Consider the following 15,708-nt stretch of genomic DNA (forward strand, 5'->3'; position numbering starts at 1 on the left):
AATTCAGACTTGTTCTTTGGTCCTGGCAGGAGTACGCATCATCTAATGCAATGAAACTCTCATTAATTCGGACATACTTGACTGTACATCGGTTAATTCGGAAAACTCTTGGAGCCCAATGAACGCTGGAGCGAAGTAAATGTGCGACGCAAAAGAGCAGAAATGGCATTAGCGCATCACTAGTCCACATCGTCACAGTCATCAGTGGATATCACACGTGAATGATGAAATGAATGAATGTGTGATGTTTAGTGGCGCAAGGGCCAGGTGTGGCCAAAGAGCGCCATGCCAGTGTTAATGAGTTCGCAGTGGACTGAAGAGTTCTGTGAAGTTGATGTGACATGGCTGTAAAGGGGCCTAAAATGGTTGCTGTATATTGCGTAAAATCTACGAAAAGTAAGAGTATGGCAATGACTAATGACGTGTACTACGAGCATTAAAATACATTGCGAAAGAATGATGCAATACAGTCGAACACGGATATATCGAACTCGAAGGGGATCGCGAACTAATTCGATATATCAAAAATTCGATATAAAAAATACAGGCCCAGAGACTTTACCTGTGGCGGACGATGACCTACAGATCGGCGGATTCAAGAATGACAACTATTTCCGCACACACGACGCAACGTAATGCTTTATTTGCGTGAAAAAAAATCGCTTATGTTGGTCTGCTTCTTCGCCTTGCAGATGCAATTAAAGACGCCAACCTCGATCTTATCGAGGCTGTTCAGGTGCGAAAGCCCGGTTCCTTCCATGTCGCCGCAACAACGGCGAATCAAGCTGAACGCTGCCGCCACTTCAGCGGCGGAGTACGAGCGTGTAGCCGCGCCCTCGTCCGGATGATCTTCGTCGCCACTCGAGCTGTCAGCCTGGGTCCCTCCGACTGCAGCTACAATATCCTTGTCAGCGAGGCTCGCAACAGCCTGAACATTGCTGTCAACGTTCACATAATAGTCAGCAGACACTTCGGCTGGAACGGCAGCCGGGAAAAGGGACGACAACTCGTGAAACGCGTCGTCCATGCACTCGTTGTCGCCGCCCTCGCAGGTTTCAGAAAGTTTGGCTGTCACGAGGCCTGCCTTCCGGAAGCAGTTGGCCACAGTATCCTGCTTCACGTCTCTCCAGGTGCCCGTCATCATTTGAATGGCCCCCAGCAGGTCAACCTTAAGCTCGGTGCCCATGCGGAGGTTCACCAAAAGCCTATCAATGAGTCGCCTCCTGTAGCCGACTTCTAACGACTTAATGATGCCCTGGTCGAGCGGCTGCAACTCTGCTGTCGTGTTCGCCGGCAGAAACTTGAGCGCGATGTTTTCGAGCTTGCAGGTGGTGTGATGGGCCGAGCAGTTATCGACGAGGAGGCAAGCGTGACGCCCCGATTTGCCCAGTTCGGCGTCCCATGCTTGCAGCCATTCTGTGAACAGCTGACGCGTCATCCACGCCTTCTTATTGAAGGCGTAGCGAACGGGGAGCTGCTTACAGTTTTTGAAGCAGTGCGGTGCCCTTGCTTTGCCAATCACAAAGGGCTGGAGCTTTTGAGAGCCATCCATGTTAGCAGCGAGCAGAACGCTCACGCGGACTTTGCTCATCTTGCCCCCATGACACGTGCTGCCCCGGACGTCGAGCGTCTTGCTGGGCAGCATCTGCCAAAACAACCCGGTCTCGTCGGCGTTGATTTCCGCGGATGAAAACTTCGCGCAAATTTCCGGCCATTCCTTCGAAATCCACTGCTGGATATCCTGGCTGATGACGGCTCCGCTTTCCCCAGAAATGGTTTTGCCAACTATCTTATGGCGGTTCTTAAACCTCTGCAGCCACCCTGTGTTGTCGGTGAAGTCATCACCGAGTGCAGCGGCAAACCATTTGGCTTTAGCCATTAGCATTGGGCCATCCACCTGAATGTTCTTAGCCCGCACCTCTAAAAACCACGCATAGAGGGCCTTTTCAACTTTCTCGTGGGCAGGAGCGCGCACACGACAAGCTCCCGATGTTCGTAACTCCGTCGCTTTCGACTTTATGTCCAGCTTGTTTTTTAACAAGGTGCTTAGAGTGCTCCGAGGAATCCCGAAGTCGTCTGCCACCGTCGCACTTTTCTCGCCCGCCTCAACACGCTGAATGGCTTTCAGCTTTGTCGCAAAGTCCAGGTTCTTGCGCTTCTTGGCGCTGCTTGTGCTTGCTGCGGCCATTGCTTCCGCGTCAGCTCACCACGATCCAGTCACACGTGTCGTGAGGCGCACGCAAAACAATAATGAACACAAAACACAAGAACGCGCACAAAACACGAGAATTCACGTGCGCAGCCACCGCCAACAAAGCGCTCGCGATGGCCACCTCCAAGGGCGACAGCGACGTACAAAAGGCACGAGCTGTGGTTGGCTGAGCAAAACTTGTGAAAAAGCAACAAGAAAAAAAAAAGGCAAAAGGAGGAGGCCACCGCCGCCTTCGTTCCTGGCTACCTTTTCCGAGCCGATCACTATGGTTACGCGGGGGAAGGATGAGAGACATTGGGAGAGAGAAAAATAAAAGCAGTTCCGCAAGCAGGGTGTTGCCGCAAGTTGGAGAGCGTGCGCAGCGGGAGTACCGTCTGAGCCTCCCTCCCTCTCGCTCTCACATTTTCTGAGACTTTCGGGGGAGGCGTGGAGCACGCGGGTGCAGCGAGTGCCAAGATGATCGCGCGGCGTTCTATATATCCAATGGCAGGTAAAAATATCGTTCGATATAAACGTACGAATTTCTATACTTTTACACAGAATTTTCAAGGGGATAATTTACAAGTTCGATACAGACAATAATTCGATATATGTGGGTTCGATATATCCGTGTTCGACTGTATACAAAATATGTCAGGTGCTAAAATTGGCTAGTGCACTACTGCCTCACCAGAGCCTTTGGAAAACGAGGGCCTGGAGGCATATGCTATACAAACAACTATCATAGCGGCATCCTCTTGAAGGAGGAAGCACTACGAATTTAATGAACTTATAACATGTAGGTCAACATCATTCAAGAAATCGAGGACTGCTTTGGTGTTAAGAAGCAGTTCTTTATCAAGAAACATGGCTGAATGAATAGGGACAAAATGACGGTATACAAGAGGAAAATGTTTCTTCCCGTCTCTTTCGGCTTCCCAACACTCCAGGAAGACGTAGAGGATGGTCAGCCTGTCACCACATCTACCACAGGTTGGAGGCTCATTTCCAGTCAAGAGAAAGTTATGCATGCCAAATGTGTGTCCTATTCTGAGTCTAGTGAATAGGACACCTGTTCTTCATGTTTTCGTAGTTGGGGGCCAGAAACCTAACCTCGGCTTAATCATGTGAAGCTTATTGCTCGTTTCAGCACCCCGAAAGCATTGCCAGTGGCTTTGCAGTTTGTTCCGTACGAAAGGCTTCATGTCAGCAGCAGGGACAGCAGCAAAACAAATACCTTGCGATGCTATTGATTTGGTGATTTTGTTGGCAAGCACATTACCTTCGATTGTTCTATGGCCAGGAACCCAGCATATTGCTACATGTCTGTTCTATGGCCAATTCAATTATGGGGTTTTACATGCCAAAACCAGTTCCTGATTATGAGGCACGCCGTAGTGGAGGACTCCGGGAATTTCGACCACCTGGGGTTCTTTAACGTGCACCTAAATCTAAGCACACGTGTGTTTTCGCATTTCGCCCCCATCGAAATGCGGCCGCCGTGGCCGGGATTCGATCCTGCGACCTCGTGCTCAGCAGCCTAACATCATAGCCACTGAACAACCACGGCGGGTCTGTTCTATGGCCAGGAACCAAGCATATTACTACATGCCTGCAAAATAAAGTTACAGAAGATTGAGCAAAGTTCAATAAAAGCAGAATTTGTATGATTTTGTAAAGACATTAGCGCCTTTACAAGTCTTAACGAGTCTGAATATTATTGCTCTGTCAAGTTTTAATTTCTTTATGTTTTACCGCAGACAGTACTGCATAGGCTTCTGCAGTGAAGATACCTGTTAGTAAGGTTCAATACCTCAGATTTAGAAAAAGAGAGACGAACAGCAGCATAAGATACGTGAGCATGTGACTGATGCATCTGTGTAGAATTCGGAGCAGGAGTACTTCAACTGAAGTTCACGGAAATGCATAGCAATTTCGAGCTCAGGAGTGTGCTTTGCGACCTCTACAAAAGATACATAACATTCTATCACTCCTAGGGCTGTAATAGCTTAGCTGGAGGCATTAGGCAATCGAGAATATAGACATCCATTTCTTCACTAAGTTCTCTCACACGCAGTGAGAAAGGCACAGTCAAGCCCACTTATAACAATGTTCAAATTACACACCTTTCTAAATCAGAGAAGATAGAAGCGGAGCTGATCGACAGGCCTATTGAAGAGTGCTATTTTTGTTGTGAAAGAAAACACCCTTTGATGCCATTTGGACACAAGAAACCATTGAAAAAGTGGCAAGACATCTTTAAAGAGCCCCTCACCAGGTCTGGCCATCTTGAGCTGCCAAGCGCAGAGCATACAATGCACGATAATGATCGCGTCTGCAAAGTATTACCTCTCTACGCGCCACAGAAAGATGCGAAATTCCAAACCAAATGCCATTTTCCCTTCTCCTCGCGGCCGCCGCGCTCCATGCCGGAGGATGACGTACTTGTGCTAGTGTGCCTACAAACAAGTGTTTGCTGCGACGTCGCTCGTAGTGACATGTGACCTCGAGAATTAAGGCAACATCTGTTATTTGTGTAATATGTCGCTAGAAAACAAGAATTAAAGCTTAGAGAAATAATAAAACAGACAAACCGAATGTCTGCATGTTTTTATTTTAGTTCCCACCACAGCAAGAGAGATGTACTTCCGTTTCGTCTGCTCGTCACCAAGTCGTGCAGTCGCGCGTGCAGACACCAAAATTATGTCAGTTTCTACGGAGTTGCAGGGTGGGATCATTATCTGTGATTGGCTTGAGTCTGCCTCAGTATTTGTGTAGCACTGATTTAATAGTGCTAGTCAAGTGTCCTCCTGCACAGCGTGCAAAATCGTGCGTTGCAGAAAACGAGACAATCACAATAGCTTGTGTGCGATGCCGTCAGCGAAAGTGTGCCGTGCCTCAAAAAAGCGAGGAGAAAAAAAAAATGAAGGCGGGGCCCGTGATGTATGCATCACACAATCCTCGAGGTCCGGTATGGGACAACGCGGGGAAGGAATTTCACTTGCGGAGGCTACACGGGGCAAGTGGAAAGAGTGCCTCGCTTGGCAGTGGAGCTTGCCTCCTGAAATCATGGGTTCGCAGCACTATTTATATCTCTGCTGTTAATGAGCTGATTTGAATAATTTTTGCGGCAGAACGCTCCCTAGAGAACACGTAGCAACTTCCAGCGTATAACCAAAATTTTCTATGGGGCCTGGTGAGGGGCCTTTAACAAGGCGGCCCCATCACAAACCAAAAAGTAGTGCATTGCTAATGACAACCTGAGGTCATCAATATCCCTTACAGGTTTAAGCTTCACACTTTCCAAAGCTGACAACACAATGTCATTGTTATTTCACTTACCTGATGGAGGAGGGGGTTTCCGTGCTGAAGCCATGTCATGGCGGCAGGCATCCGCAGCAGTTAGAGGCATTTTAGGAGGCGTGGCCGACGAGAGTGGACGTGATGGCTTGGGGCTAGGTGGTAGTGGACTTGATGGGACAGAAGTCGGCGATGAGGGTTTCGTGGGCAGAGAGGTAGGCAGGGCAGATTCCCCAGCCATCGTGGGACCTTGAGCTTCTGATAAAGTCTTTGCATTGCAGGCATGGCCTTTGTTGGGAGTGCATGGCAAGGACACAATCGGACGGGTCGCTTTGGCACGCTCCATGACCGATACACGCACGAAACTGCAAACAAATGAAATCTCAGCTCAGAACTGAACATTGCCATACGTTCTCTAAAACATGCTTTCACTACATGGTCCGGTAATTCTAATTAGCTGAGATTAACTGAATAGCCCAGGGCAGCTGTACAAGAGCAAACTGCTGATCGTGTTTGTTTCTTGGAACCTTCTTTTGCAGTTTGAATGTGCGCCACCATTAGTACAGTACCATTATAACTGCCTGCAGAAAATTGGCAAGGCCTCGACAGAAGACATTACTTTGTTAGAAAATGTTTGAACCTGTTTATACCTGATGTATTCTACAGTTTATTTACTTTTCTATTGCCTTTGTTTGCTTTTTTTTTTCCTTTTGAGCTGATGTATGGCACTTTCACATCGATGTAATGTCCCCGAAGGGACCCTTAAGGGAATAATAAATGATGATGATGATGATGAAGCTTTGACTTAAGGTGCAACTCTTGATTTTTTGTCCATGTCAAGGTAATGGAATACTTAGGTTCCAGAGACCCCCCTGTCACGCATCTGCTAGTAGAATTGTTTTACAAATTCGAAAATAGTTTTAAATAAGCAAAAAAGCCCAAAAAAGCCCAAAAACGAAACCTGACCAAGCGGCCAAGCAGACCTCTTCGTGTGAGGTCGCAAGTGTCTCCACTGGGGAAGGCACGCAAGGTACCGTATTTACACGATTGTAAGTCAACTTGAATGTAAGTCGACCCTCCATATCGCATGCGACAGGGAAAAAAAAAAAGAGGATACCCGAGGGCACATTCCATAACGAAAATTTATTAGTAGCTGGCATGGTCACTGGACTACTTGTCTTCATTTGTGCTATCATCCTCACTAGTGCTGCCATCATCGCTGCTACGGTCTCACAGCGCGTCGTTGTCTAGCAAAATTTCCCATTTGGAAAACGACCGCACCACGACATCATGTGGAACAGCAGCACACGCCAAATGTACCCAACCACACGCAGCTGTCAGGGAGGCTCTTTTGACAGGTCCGGTTGGCGTAAGTTCACAGTCACTCATTGTACTCACGGTGAAGCAGGTCCTTAAAAGACGAAGATCTGGGCTTGTTTCATGACCATGGCGCACTTCACTGGCAAGTACCAATCACCCATTTCAGTGGCGTATGCCGCAAGCTTGGCCTACAGCTCCGGAAAGCGTCCAAACTTAGGCCTGTGGGAAATTCACTTGGCCTAGCAGGTGAAAATTTTGCTTTGCTGCAGTTGCCACTATCGCGCCATCCATTCAGAAACATCAAACTTGCGCCCCGCTGCGCAGCGATTTGTTTCTTCGCCGCAAAGAATGGCAGCCCTCTTGAACGCTGTTAGCTGTGAACGAGCGCCGGATGTTTAGTGGGCCTGGAGCCCTCACGACGACTCAGGAAGCATGGAAGTAGCACATAGCCCGCAGTCGAGTCAAACCCGTCAAACTAAGGGCACATTCACACCGGCGACTTGAGGAGGTCGCGCGACCAAGTTGGTCGCTTTGCGACCAGTCGCAAATGGTCGCAAATGGTCGCAAATGGTCGCCTTTCTCGAAAAGCGACCATTTTGGGCGAGTCGCTCTCTGCGCGATTTTTCAGTCGCACGACCGTGGTCGCAAAACTGATAAACCAATCAGCGGCGCACCGGAAGTGATCTTTCGTGTGTCTACATCCGGCCTCCTCCCGCGTCGCATTGAAATTCCGCGTAGATTCCGAGAGTTCTCGCTGAGAACGATAATCTCCGGGATTGTGACTTGCGGGTCGCGCTCAGCCGGGCTTGCCGGTGTGAACATCAGTCGCCTTCGGTCGCTTTTTGATTGCAAGTCGCAAATGGTCGCGCGACCTCCTCAAGTCGCCGGTGTGAATGTGCCCTAAGAGATTGCCAAGAGCTACAGAGAAAGAGAAACACGACAGCAGTGTCTGCTCTTCCATGAACTAGCGATAGTCCCTGCAAGTGCCACTGTTCTGGGGGTGCCACCGCGAATGGAACAGCGGCACTTCCGTCAACTATCGACACCCACTATGAGTGTTGTGTGCGCTGTAAAACTAAAAAAATGTTCAAAACCCTTCCGAAAAGTGAACAAACGCGCAAGATAGCGAAAACTACAGGCATAACTACATTGTAGCTCCCCTGATATCTCAGTCTCACTTTTTTGGCGGTGCCATGTTTTGGTTTCGATTGTAAGTCGACCCCCCCCTTCAGATTTTCAAATTAAAAAAAAAAATAGATCGACTTACAATCGTGTAAATGTGGCATGCCAATCTCGCCCACAGGCAGCGAAGAGCGGATGCTCGGCTGTATTCTGACCACGTCGGACCTTCGGGTGACCATTTCAGCTGTACCAGCTCTTTGGATCTGTCAAACATTGACAGCTAATGCTTCTGACAAATTCAATAGCCATGAATCGCTGTTCGCATTCGTCCCGTCACCACGAGAGCCAGTGCCCGTGCGCTACCTATCGTGCTGCAATATAACACCAAGGGCAGCCCTAACCACTGATTTTACACGTGCTGCTTGCTATTTTAGGTGTTTTACCCCTTCTGAGGGAAGCGCTTCACTTGCTCACTGTAATATGTAGAGCACGACTTTCCACATTTGTATTCCGCAAGCACCAAAGCAACCACTCGTCGTTCGCTTGAGAAATGCTCATCAGTGACATCAAATAAGTGAACTTATCAAAACCGGCAGATTTTGTGCATGTAAGCACCATTGTGCGCTGATGTGAGTGACCACAGGCCTTCGAAAACAGCGAGCGGGAGATTGCAGTATGAAAGCATTGTTATGCTGCCTACTCATCATTCTTCGCATTCTCTTCATGCACACAACATGTTCTGTAAAGTGGACATAGATGAGGACTTTGCGCGTATGATCGTTCATTTACAGACCGCGTAGTTTTCTCGTGGAAACGCCGATGCCAGAAGAGACATCGTTGGCAGCTGAATGAGGCGGTTACTTACGCTTCTGTATTGAAGGGGCCATGCTTATTGCCCATATGGGGTACGAAACAAGCAGTGCACCTCGGAAGCTAAATAATGAGTCAGCGTGTGAATACGTAAAAATACACCAATGTTCGTGGCTGCATTTAATTTAGGGAAGTGCTGCCGAGTATGGCGGGCAGCTTTCCGATGAAAACGGCAACGTACCGTTGTCGATACTGCCCCGTGTCGTCGCTTCTCGCTTTTTGTGTGTGCACTTCACGAAATGAGAAATGGTTTAGTATTTCAAATCATTGTGATCAAAACTGAACTAGAGAACGAGTTTTCTTCATCCTGATGACTTAATTAGCTTCAGGTTAGTCGCTCAGATCCACCTGCAGCAGACACATGAACTATGTGACTGTGTCATATAGGCTTAACCTCGGCTGCACGCGATCGGCATCGGCTCAAACTGTGTGTGCAGATGGCGAGGGCTGAAGTGCGTACAGCCAACAACGCAACACCACTTGCCTCCCATCTCTTGCACGTCTACAGGGAACGCAACTTCTCACGCTATGCACTAGCTCACAATCGTCGACTCCTCGACGCCCTCGTCACCGTCATCTGCATGAACCCGGCATGCTGTGCATGGAACACACCTGACGTCATACCCAATGTGGCCTGTAACTGAGGAGGCGGCAAGGTAGGGTGTTTGAGGCAATTAAATTCATTGGTGAAAAATCTAAGCAACTCTCAAACCTGCTTTTTTGAGGACATGACAGAAGTGTTCAGAGGAACATACCCAGCGCGCTTAATCGACATCCACTGACATAGAAAAATCGCCGGAGTTGCCCTTTAAGTATGAAACGGTGACAGTAATAGCCTCGTGTAACACTGTGATACAAATACCGTATAAACCAGAATATAGCTTGAGTGGGTATATATGTCGACCCTTTACCTTGAAGTAAAAAAAAAAAATCACCGTCATAAGGAGCTTTTCATGGCTATTTTTTTTCAACAGCATTGTCACCGGTAGCGGATGCACACGAAGCTCCCAAACAAAGTCCACAAGTGCATCCTCTACCTGTGAAGGCACTGGACGATGCCCATGAAACAGTTTTACCTGGATTGCATGCAGACAGTTTTCTTTTTTGTGCCCATCAATACCACACGCTTCTTTCAAGAAAGCCAGGCTGGTGCTAAGCGGCCATCTTGTTCACATCAATGAAATGTAAGTTTGTCCTGACTACCGCTGAAAACTGTCTGTGCATTCCACTACTCATCACTCACAAGACAAATCACACATGAGGTCGAGCACATGCACATGAGGCACAGCACCAAGAAAAAAAATGTGCAGATCCCACTCACTGTGGGAATCGACGTAAGCGAAACTTTCCATGCTGAATGCTTTGATTGACGATAATTAGCGGCAATGTTGATGGCTAAAGCTTAATTTCATCAACGTTTAGGCTAACCCAAGAGTGGCGAGTTGATGTTAAACATTACCTTGCATGCACCGCTGCCGTTTGTCTGCATAGTACACAGCACACACAGGGAGAGGTTTTGCTTGAGGCATTGTTGTGTGCCATATTTTATAACCTCTGAGAGGGTCGAGCATTGTCATTTCCTCACACGGCACATCGCATTGTGGCAGAAGTATTAAATTTCATTTGGATTCTGGGACTGTACGTGCCAAAACCACACTCGGATTATGAGGCAAGCCATACTGGCGGGCTCGGGATGAATTTTGACAGCGTGATGTTTTTTAACGTGTCCCGAAATCTAAGTGCATGTGCTTTTTTCTATTTCGTCCGTGCTATGCTGTCGTCGCATGCAGAGCGTGCACAAGCAGTGACTGTGCTTTCAGCCACCTATGGTGACCGTACGACCCTCTCCGAGATTCACGCTTATCTGATTGCGTGTAAACAGAACAGCGTGCAACGACGCATTCACGATTTTTTCAAGCCTACTACCGAGCCCGAATAAGTGCGCGGAAATAAAGGATCTTTTTTTTTTCTTAATCTGCCTTTTTAGACACCTGTTTATTCGGCCATTTCCACAGTCCCCGTGAGGTCCGAATAAACGGTAGGCGACTGTATATGGATACGGCCTTGGCTATGTGTTCGTCAACATGCACACAATAGGTTGCCAGACGATGGCTCCCATTCTGCTAAAGACCACTGTATTAGATGAGGGGTGGCTTTAGCCCAATATTTTCAAGAAAATATTGACTTATAGTCCGGTTTATATAGCACATGGTGTTGTTACGAACACTGCTAACAACTAACTACTGCAAAAAAAATGTGCAGATACAGTTAATGCATATACAGTTAAACCTCAATGAACTTCAATATAACAAAATTCATGATACACCAAAGTATTTAACTTTTTATAACCTCTTGTCCATAGAGCACCATGTATTTAGAACCTCAATTTAATGAAGTGCATTTGTATAAGATTTCAATATACAGTGGAATCTCGATGATACGATCAGGGCTAATACGAATTTCTGGATGATACTGTCACGTGGTGGTGACGTTGAAGAACACAGTAGCAATACTGTGAATGAAAAAACTAACTTTTATTGGGCGAACTTGTGCCTACAGAACAGGCTACACTTATAGCACAACGATAGCAGCAAACACGGTCGGCGATCGTCGAAAACCTGACCAGCGGGTCCAGCGCGTCGGCTATTATACAGCAGTCATCGAACGTTCCAGGCTAATCGTTGGGACCCGCGTGCCTTCCACAAAGTTCTACACCATTCGCGTCAGTCACGCGATGAAATCAGATAAGGTTCCGGGACAACAGACAGCGGATAGAAGCATCGATAACTTTCCAGAAACTTCGGATAGATGCAGGCGCGTCCCGCGCTGTGCGATACGATTTGTTAGGCGGCGAAACGTGGTCGCCCGATAAATATAAGTGCACGTGTCAAACCCCCCTCTTAAAGAGCATCGACCCGATGCTGCAAACAAACGAAAGTAATAAAAAAAGCGCTCCTAGCAAAGAAAACAACAAAATAAGGAAGTTCGTCAGCGTCCGTAAAATGGTTTAAGGCGCACCACGTGGACCACTTAAGATCATGCGCGGCACCGCTGTGAATGCGAAATGCCATCTGGCACGACCTCGTAGTCCAGTGCGCCAATACGTCGGATGACCTTGTAGGGTCCGAATTAGCGTCGCAATAGTTTCTTACTCAGTCCTCATCGGCGTATCGGGGTCCATACCCAAACACGGTCGCCGGGCTAATACTCGACGAAGCGTCGTTGGAGGTTGTAGTGTCGGCTGTCGGTACGCTGCTGGGTCGAGATCCGTAGGCGGGCGAGCTGTCGGGCTTCTTCGGCGCGCTGGAGATAGCTAGCGACGTCAACATTCTCTTCCGTCAGTGACGTGGGGCAGCATGGCGTCGAGCTTCGTCGTCGTCGGCTACCTACCGTAAACCAGCTTAAACAGCGTGATCTGTGTTGTTTCTTGCACCGCCGTGTTGTAAGCGAATGTTACGTGCCACAGGACGGCATCCCAGGTCTTGTGTTCGACGTCGACGTACATTGCTAGCATGTCGGTGAGGGTCTTGTTCAGGCGCTCCGTGAGACCATTCGTCTGCGGGTGGTAGGCAGTTGTCCTCCTATGGCGTGTCTGGCTGTATTGCAATATGACTTGGGTGAGCTCTGCTGTAAAAGCCGTTCCTCTGTCGGTAATGAGGACTTCTGGGGAACCATGTCGCAGCAGGATGTGCTCGACGAAAAATTTCGCCACTTCAGCTGCGCTGCCTTTTGGTAGAGCTTTAGTTTCAGCGAAGCGGGTGAGATAGTACGTCGCCACGACGATCCACTTATTTCCGGAAGTTGATGTTGGAAACGGCCCCAGCAAATCCATCAATCTGCTGGAATGGTCGACGAGGAGGTTGGTCGACGACCATCGGCTGTAGTAATCCTGCTGGCCTTGTCGGTGGTGTCTTGCGTCGCTGACAGTCTCGGCATGTCTTGACGAAACCGGCGACGTCGGCGGTCAGACACGGCCAGTAATACCTTTCCTGTATCCTCGACAGCGTCAAGGAGAATCCGAGGTGCCCAGCGGTTGGACCGTCGTGTAGGGCGTGCAGTACTTCTGGACGCAGCACTGACGGTACAACAAGAAGGTAGCTGGCGCGGACTGGTGAGAAGTTCTTCACGAGCAGGTTGTTTTGTAGCTAGACGAAGACAACTCGCGCTTAAATGCCCTATGGACAACGTTGGTGTTCCCTTCCAAGTACTTGATGAGGCCTTTTAGCTCCGGGTCTGCTCGCTGCTGTTTAGTGAAGTCTTCCGCGCTTATTATTCCATAGAAGGCATCGTCGTCCTTATCGTCTCACGGTGGGGGATCGACGGGGGCCCGTGATAAGCAGTCGGCGTCAGAGTGTTTTCTTCCAGACTTGCATATTACGGTGACGTCATATTCTTGCAGTCTGAGGCTCCACCGCGCCAGCCGTAGTGAAGGGTCCTTTAAGTTAGCTAGCCAACACAACGCGTGATGGTCGCTGACGACTTTGAATGGCCTACTATAGAGGCAAGGGCGGAATTTTGCTGTAGCCCAAATGATGGCGAGGCATTCCTTTTCAGTCGTAGAATAATTGCCTTCCGCTTTTGACAGCGACCAGCTAGCATAAGATATCACCTGTTCAAGCCCGTCTTTCCTCTGGACTAGGACGGCACCGAGGCCTAAGCTTCTGGTGTCAGTGTGGATTTCAGTATCGGCGTCCTCGTCGAAGTGTGCAAGTACCGGCAGCGACTGCATGCGTCGTTTCAGTTCTTGAAATGCGTCGGCCTGCGGCGTTTCCCACTTGAACTCGACATCACATTTCGTTAGATGTGTTAGCGGCTCCGCAATGCGTGAAAAATCCTTGACAAAGCACCTATAGTAGGCACACATGCCAAGGAATCTGCGCACTGCCTTCTTGTCGATGGGCTGTGGGAACTTTGCTATGGCAGCTGTCTTCTGCGGGTCGGGGCGGACTCCAGACTTGCTGATGACATGGCCTACGAAAAGAAACTCATTGTAAGCGAAGCGGCACTTTTCTGGCTTCAGAGTGAGCCCTGATGACTTCATGGCCTCTAATACTGTCGCAAGCCACCTAACACTTTCGTGACCGCACCTATTCCCGTCGACAGTATGTTATCGGTGGTACAAGTTCGAATTTTGGTGCCTCTCCGAGCGCTTAGGAGAGCTAGCGCCATCGAACAGGTTATAGAGAGACTATTTTATCAGGTTCAGATTTGTGTTTCTCTTTTCCACCGTGTAGGGATTTTTAAGGCGCCTGCATGGTCGGGGTGACGAGCGCTCGTTGTTTTCGAGATGGCATTTACGTCGTGCGCATCCGCTCCATGGAAACGGTGAGTTTCGACGGATTCCGACGCATCTGGGCTCGAATTTGTGGATGATAACAGCACCACAAACTCGGAAGACGACTTCCATTCGTCGGTCTTCAGTACGGACGACGACAGTGCAGCAAACCGCCGTGGAACATCGACAGGTATCCGCCGCTGAGTTTTGCTTTCTTCTCGGACCTTGTTATCGCATCGTAAGGATTTCCGCCGTGTTCTAAGGGTTACAGTTCCTATCTGCAGGGTGTCAATGTCATTCAGAAAGGACCATTTGCCGGCGGCCACGCAGAGAGTGGAGTTTTGTATATGAAGACCGCCGGGAGTGGGCCTTGGAATCGCGCTCCGGAGTGCTGCGCGGCAGTTCGTAAGAGCCGTCAATTTCTTGTTGTTTTTCGCTGCCGAAATCATCAGGGATATATGCAACAACACAAATAAGTATGCGTGGATGCATATTTTCGAGAAGCCCACGTACAGCGAGAGATAGATCGCGGAAGGAAGTCACTCAAGAGGAGATGCTCAAGTTCATCGGACTTCTCGTATACATGGGAATCGTGCAAGTCCCATGCTTGCATTGTTATTGGAGCACATGCAGATTATTCTCCGGGCTTCTTCTGCCTACAGTGATGCCAAGGAAATGGTTCAAGGCGTTGCTTGCCTTCCTGAGGGTGTCTGATCTAGGGAAGACGACCGTCGCATCCCATGGCAAGCTTCACCGCATATCCTCTCTGCTCCAGCACATCAACGATTCTTCCACATTATTTTTTCAACCGCGTCGGAACCTCTCCGTCGGGGAGAAAATGGTGAAATCAAAAGGTCGGTCTGGAATTCGCCAGTGCATGAGGGATAAAGTGTTACAAATTATGGGTTTTGGCAGATTCAGAAACGGGGTACACTTCAGTTCAGCGTCTACACGGGAAAGCGCGAAGAGCCTAGCGTGCAAGGTTTGGCATTCGATGTTGTGACGCGGCTGTGCAAAAATTATCTCGATCAGGGTTGCATCGTTTCTTTCGCCAATTGCTACACTTCCACATCTTTGTTTGTTCATTTACTGGAGCGCAAGACACTTCCATGTGGGATAATGTGGAAAGATCGGCGTGGCTTTCTAAGTGAAGTCAAAGGCACACAGTGGGAAAAGAAGGCGAAAAGCGAAAAGAGAAGGCAGAGTTCGATGGCTGCGGGAGCAGGATGTTTTGTACTTGCAATGGAAAGACAGGCGGGTTGTGAATATGTCTACCGCGCAGACAGTGAATAAACTCGTCCTTACAAAGCGAAGAAAGAAAGTTGGGAATATGAGGACAGAAGTGTCCGTGAAGAAGCCGGTGCTGATCAAGAAATACAATGAGGGCATGCTTGGAGTGGATAAATCTGACCAGCTCATCGGATCCTACAACATTCTTGTGAAGTCCGTGCGTTGGTGGAAGACACTGTTTTTCCACTGTATCGATATAGCTGTAGTAAATAGCTATATGATGTTTGACGAGCATCATCAGCAGCATCCAGAAGTCCCAGAATTATCGCGAAGTTTGCACTTCAACCAGTTTGCCTTCAGGTTAGAACTAATCGACCAGCTGCTGGGATATGATGAGCCA

The 15,708-nt window shown here is 48.6% G+C and overlaps 1 protein-coding gene across 10 annotated transcripts in view; it reads right to left on the bottom strand.

The window, feature by feature from the left end:
• The window catches only part of LOC135918736 (AN1-type zinc finger protein 4-like), a 136,613-nt gene that overhangs the window by 36,660 nt on the left and 84,245 nt on the right, over nt 1-15,708 (bottom strand). For all 10 annotated transcript variants that reach the window (XM_065452389.1, XM_065452385.1, XM_065452388.1 and 7 more), the window contains one exon: nt 5,534-5,856. In XM_065452389.1, the coding sequence (XP_065308461.1) occupies nt 5,534-5,856 (323 nt within the window). The remainder of the gene's footprint in view (nt 1-5,533; nt 5,857-15,708) is intronic.

The sequence above is a fragment of the Dermacentor albipictus genome, unplaced genomic scaffold, assembly GCF_038994185.2.
Source record: "Dermacentor albipictus isolate Rhodes 1998 colony unplaced genomic scaffold, USDA_Dalb.pri_finalv2 scaffold_21, whole genome shotgun sequence".
Taxonomy (NCBI): Eukaryota; Metazoa; Arthropoda; class Arachnida; order Ixodida; family Ixodidae; genus Dermacentor; species Dermacentor albipictus.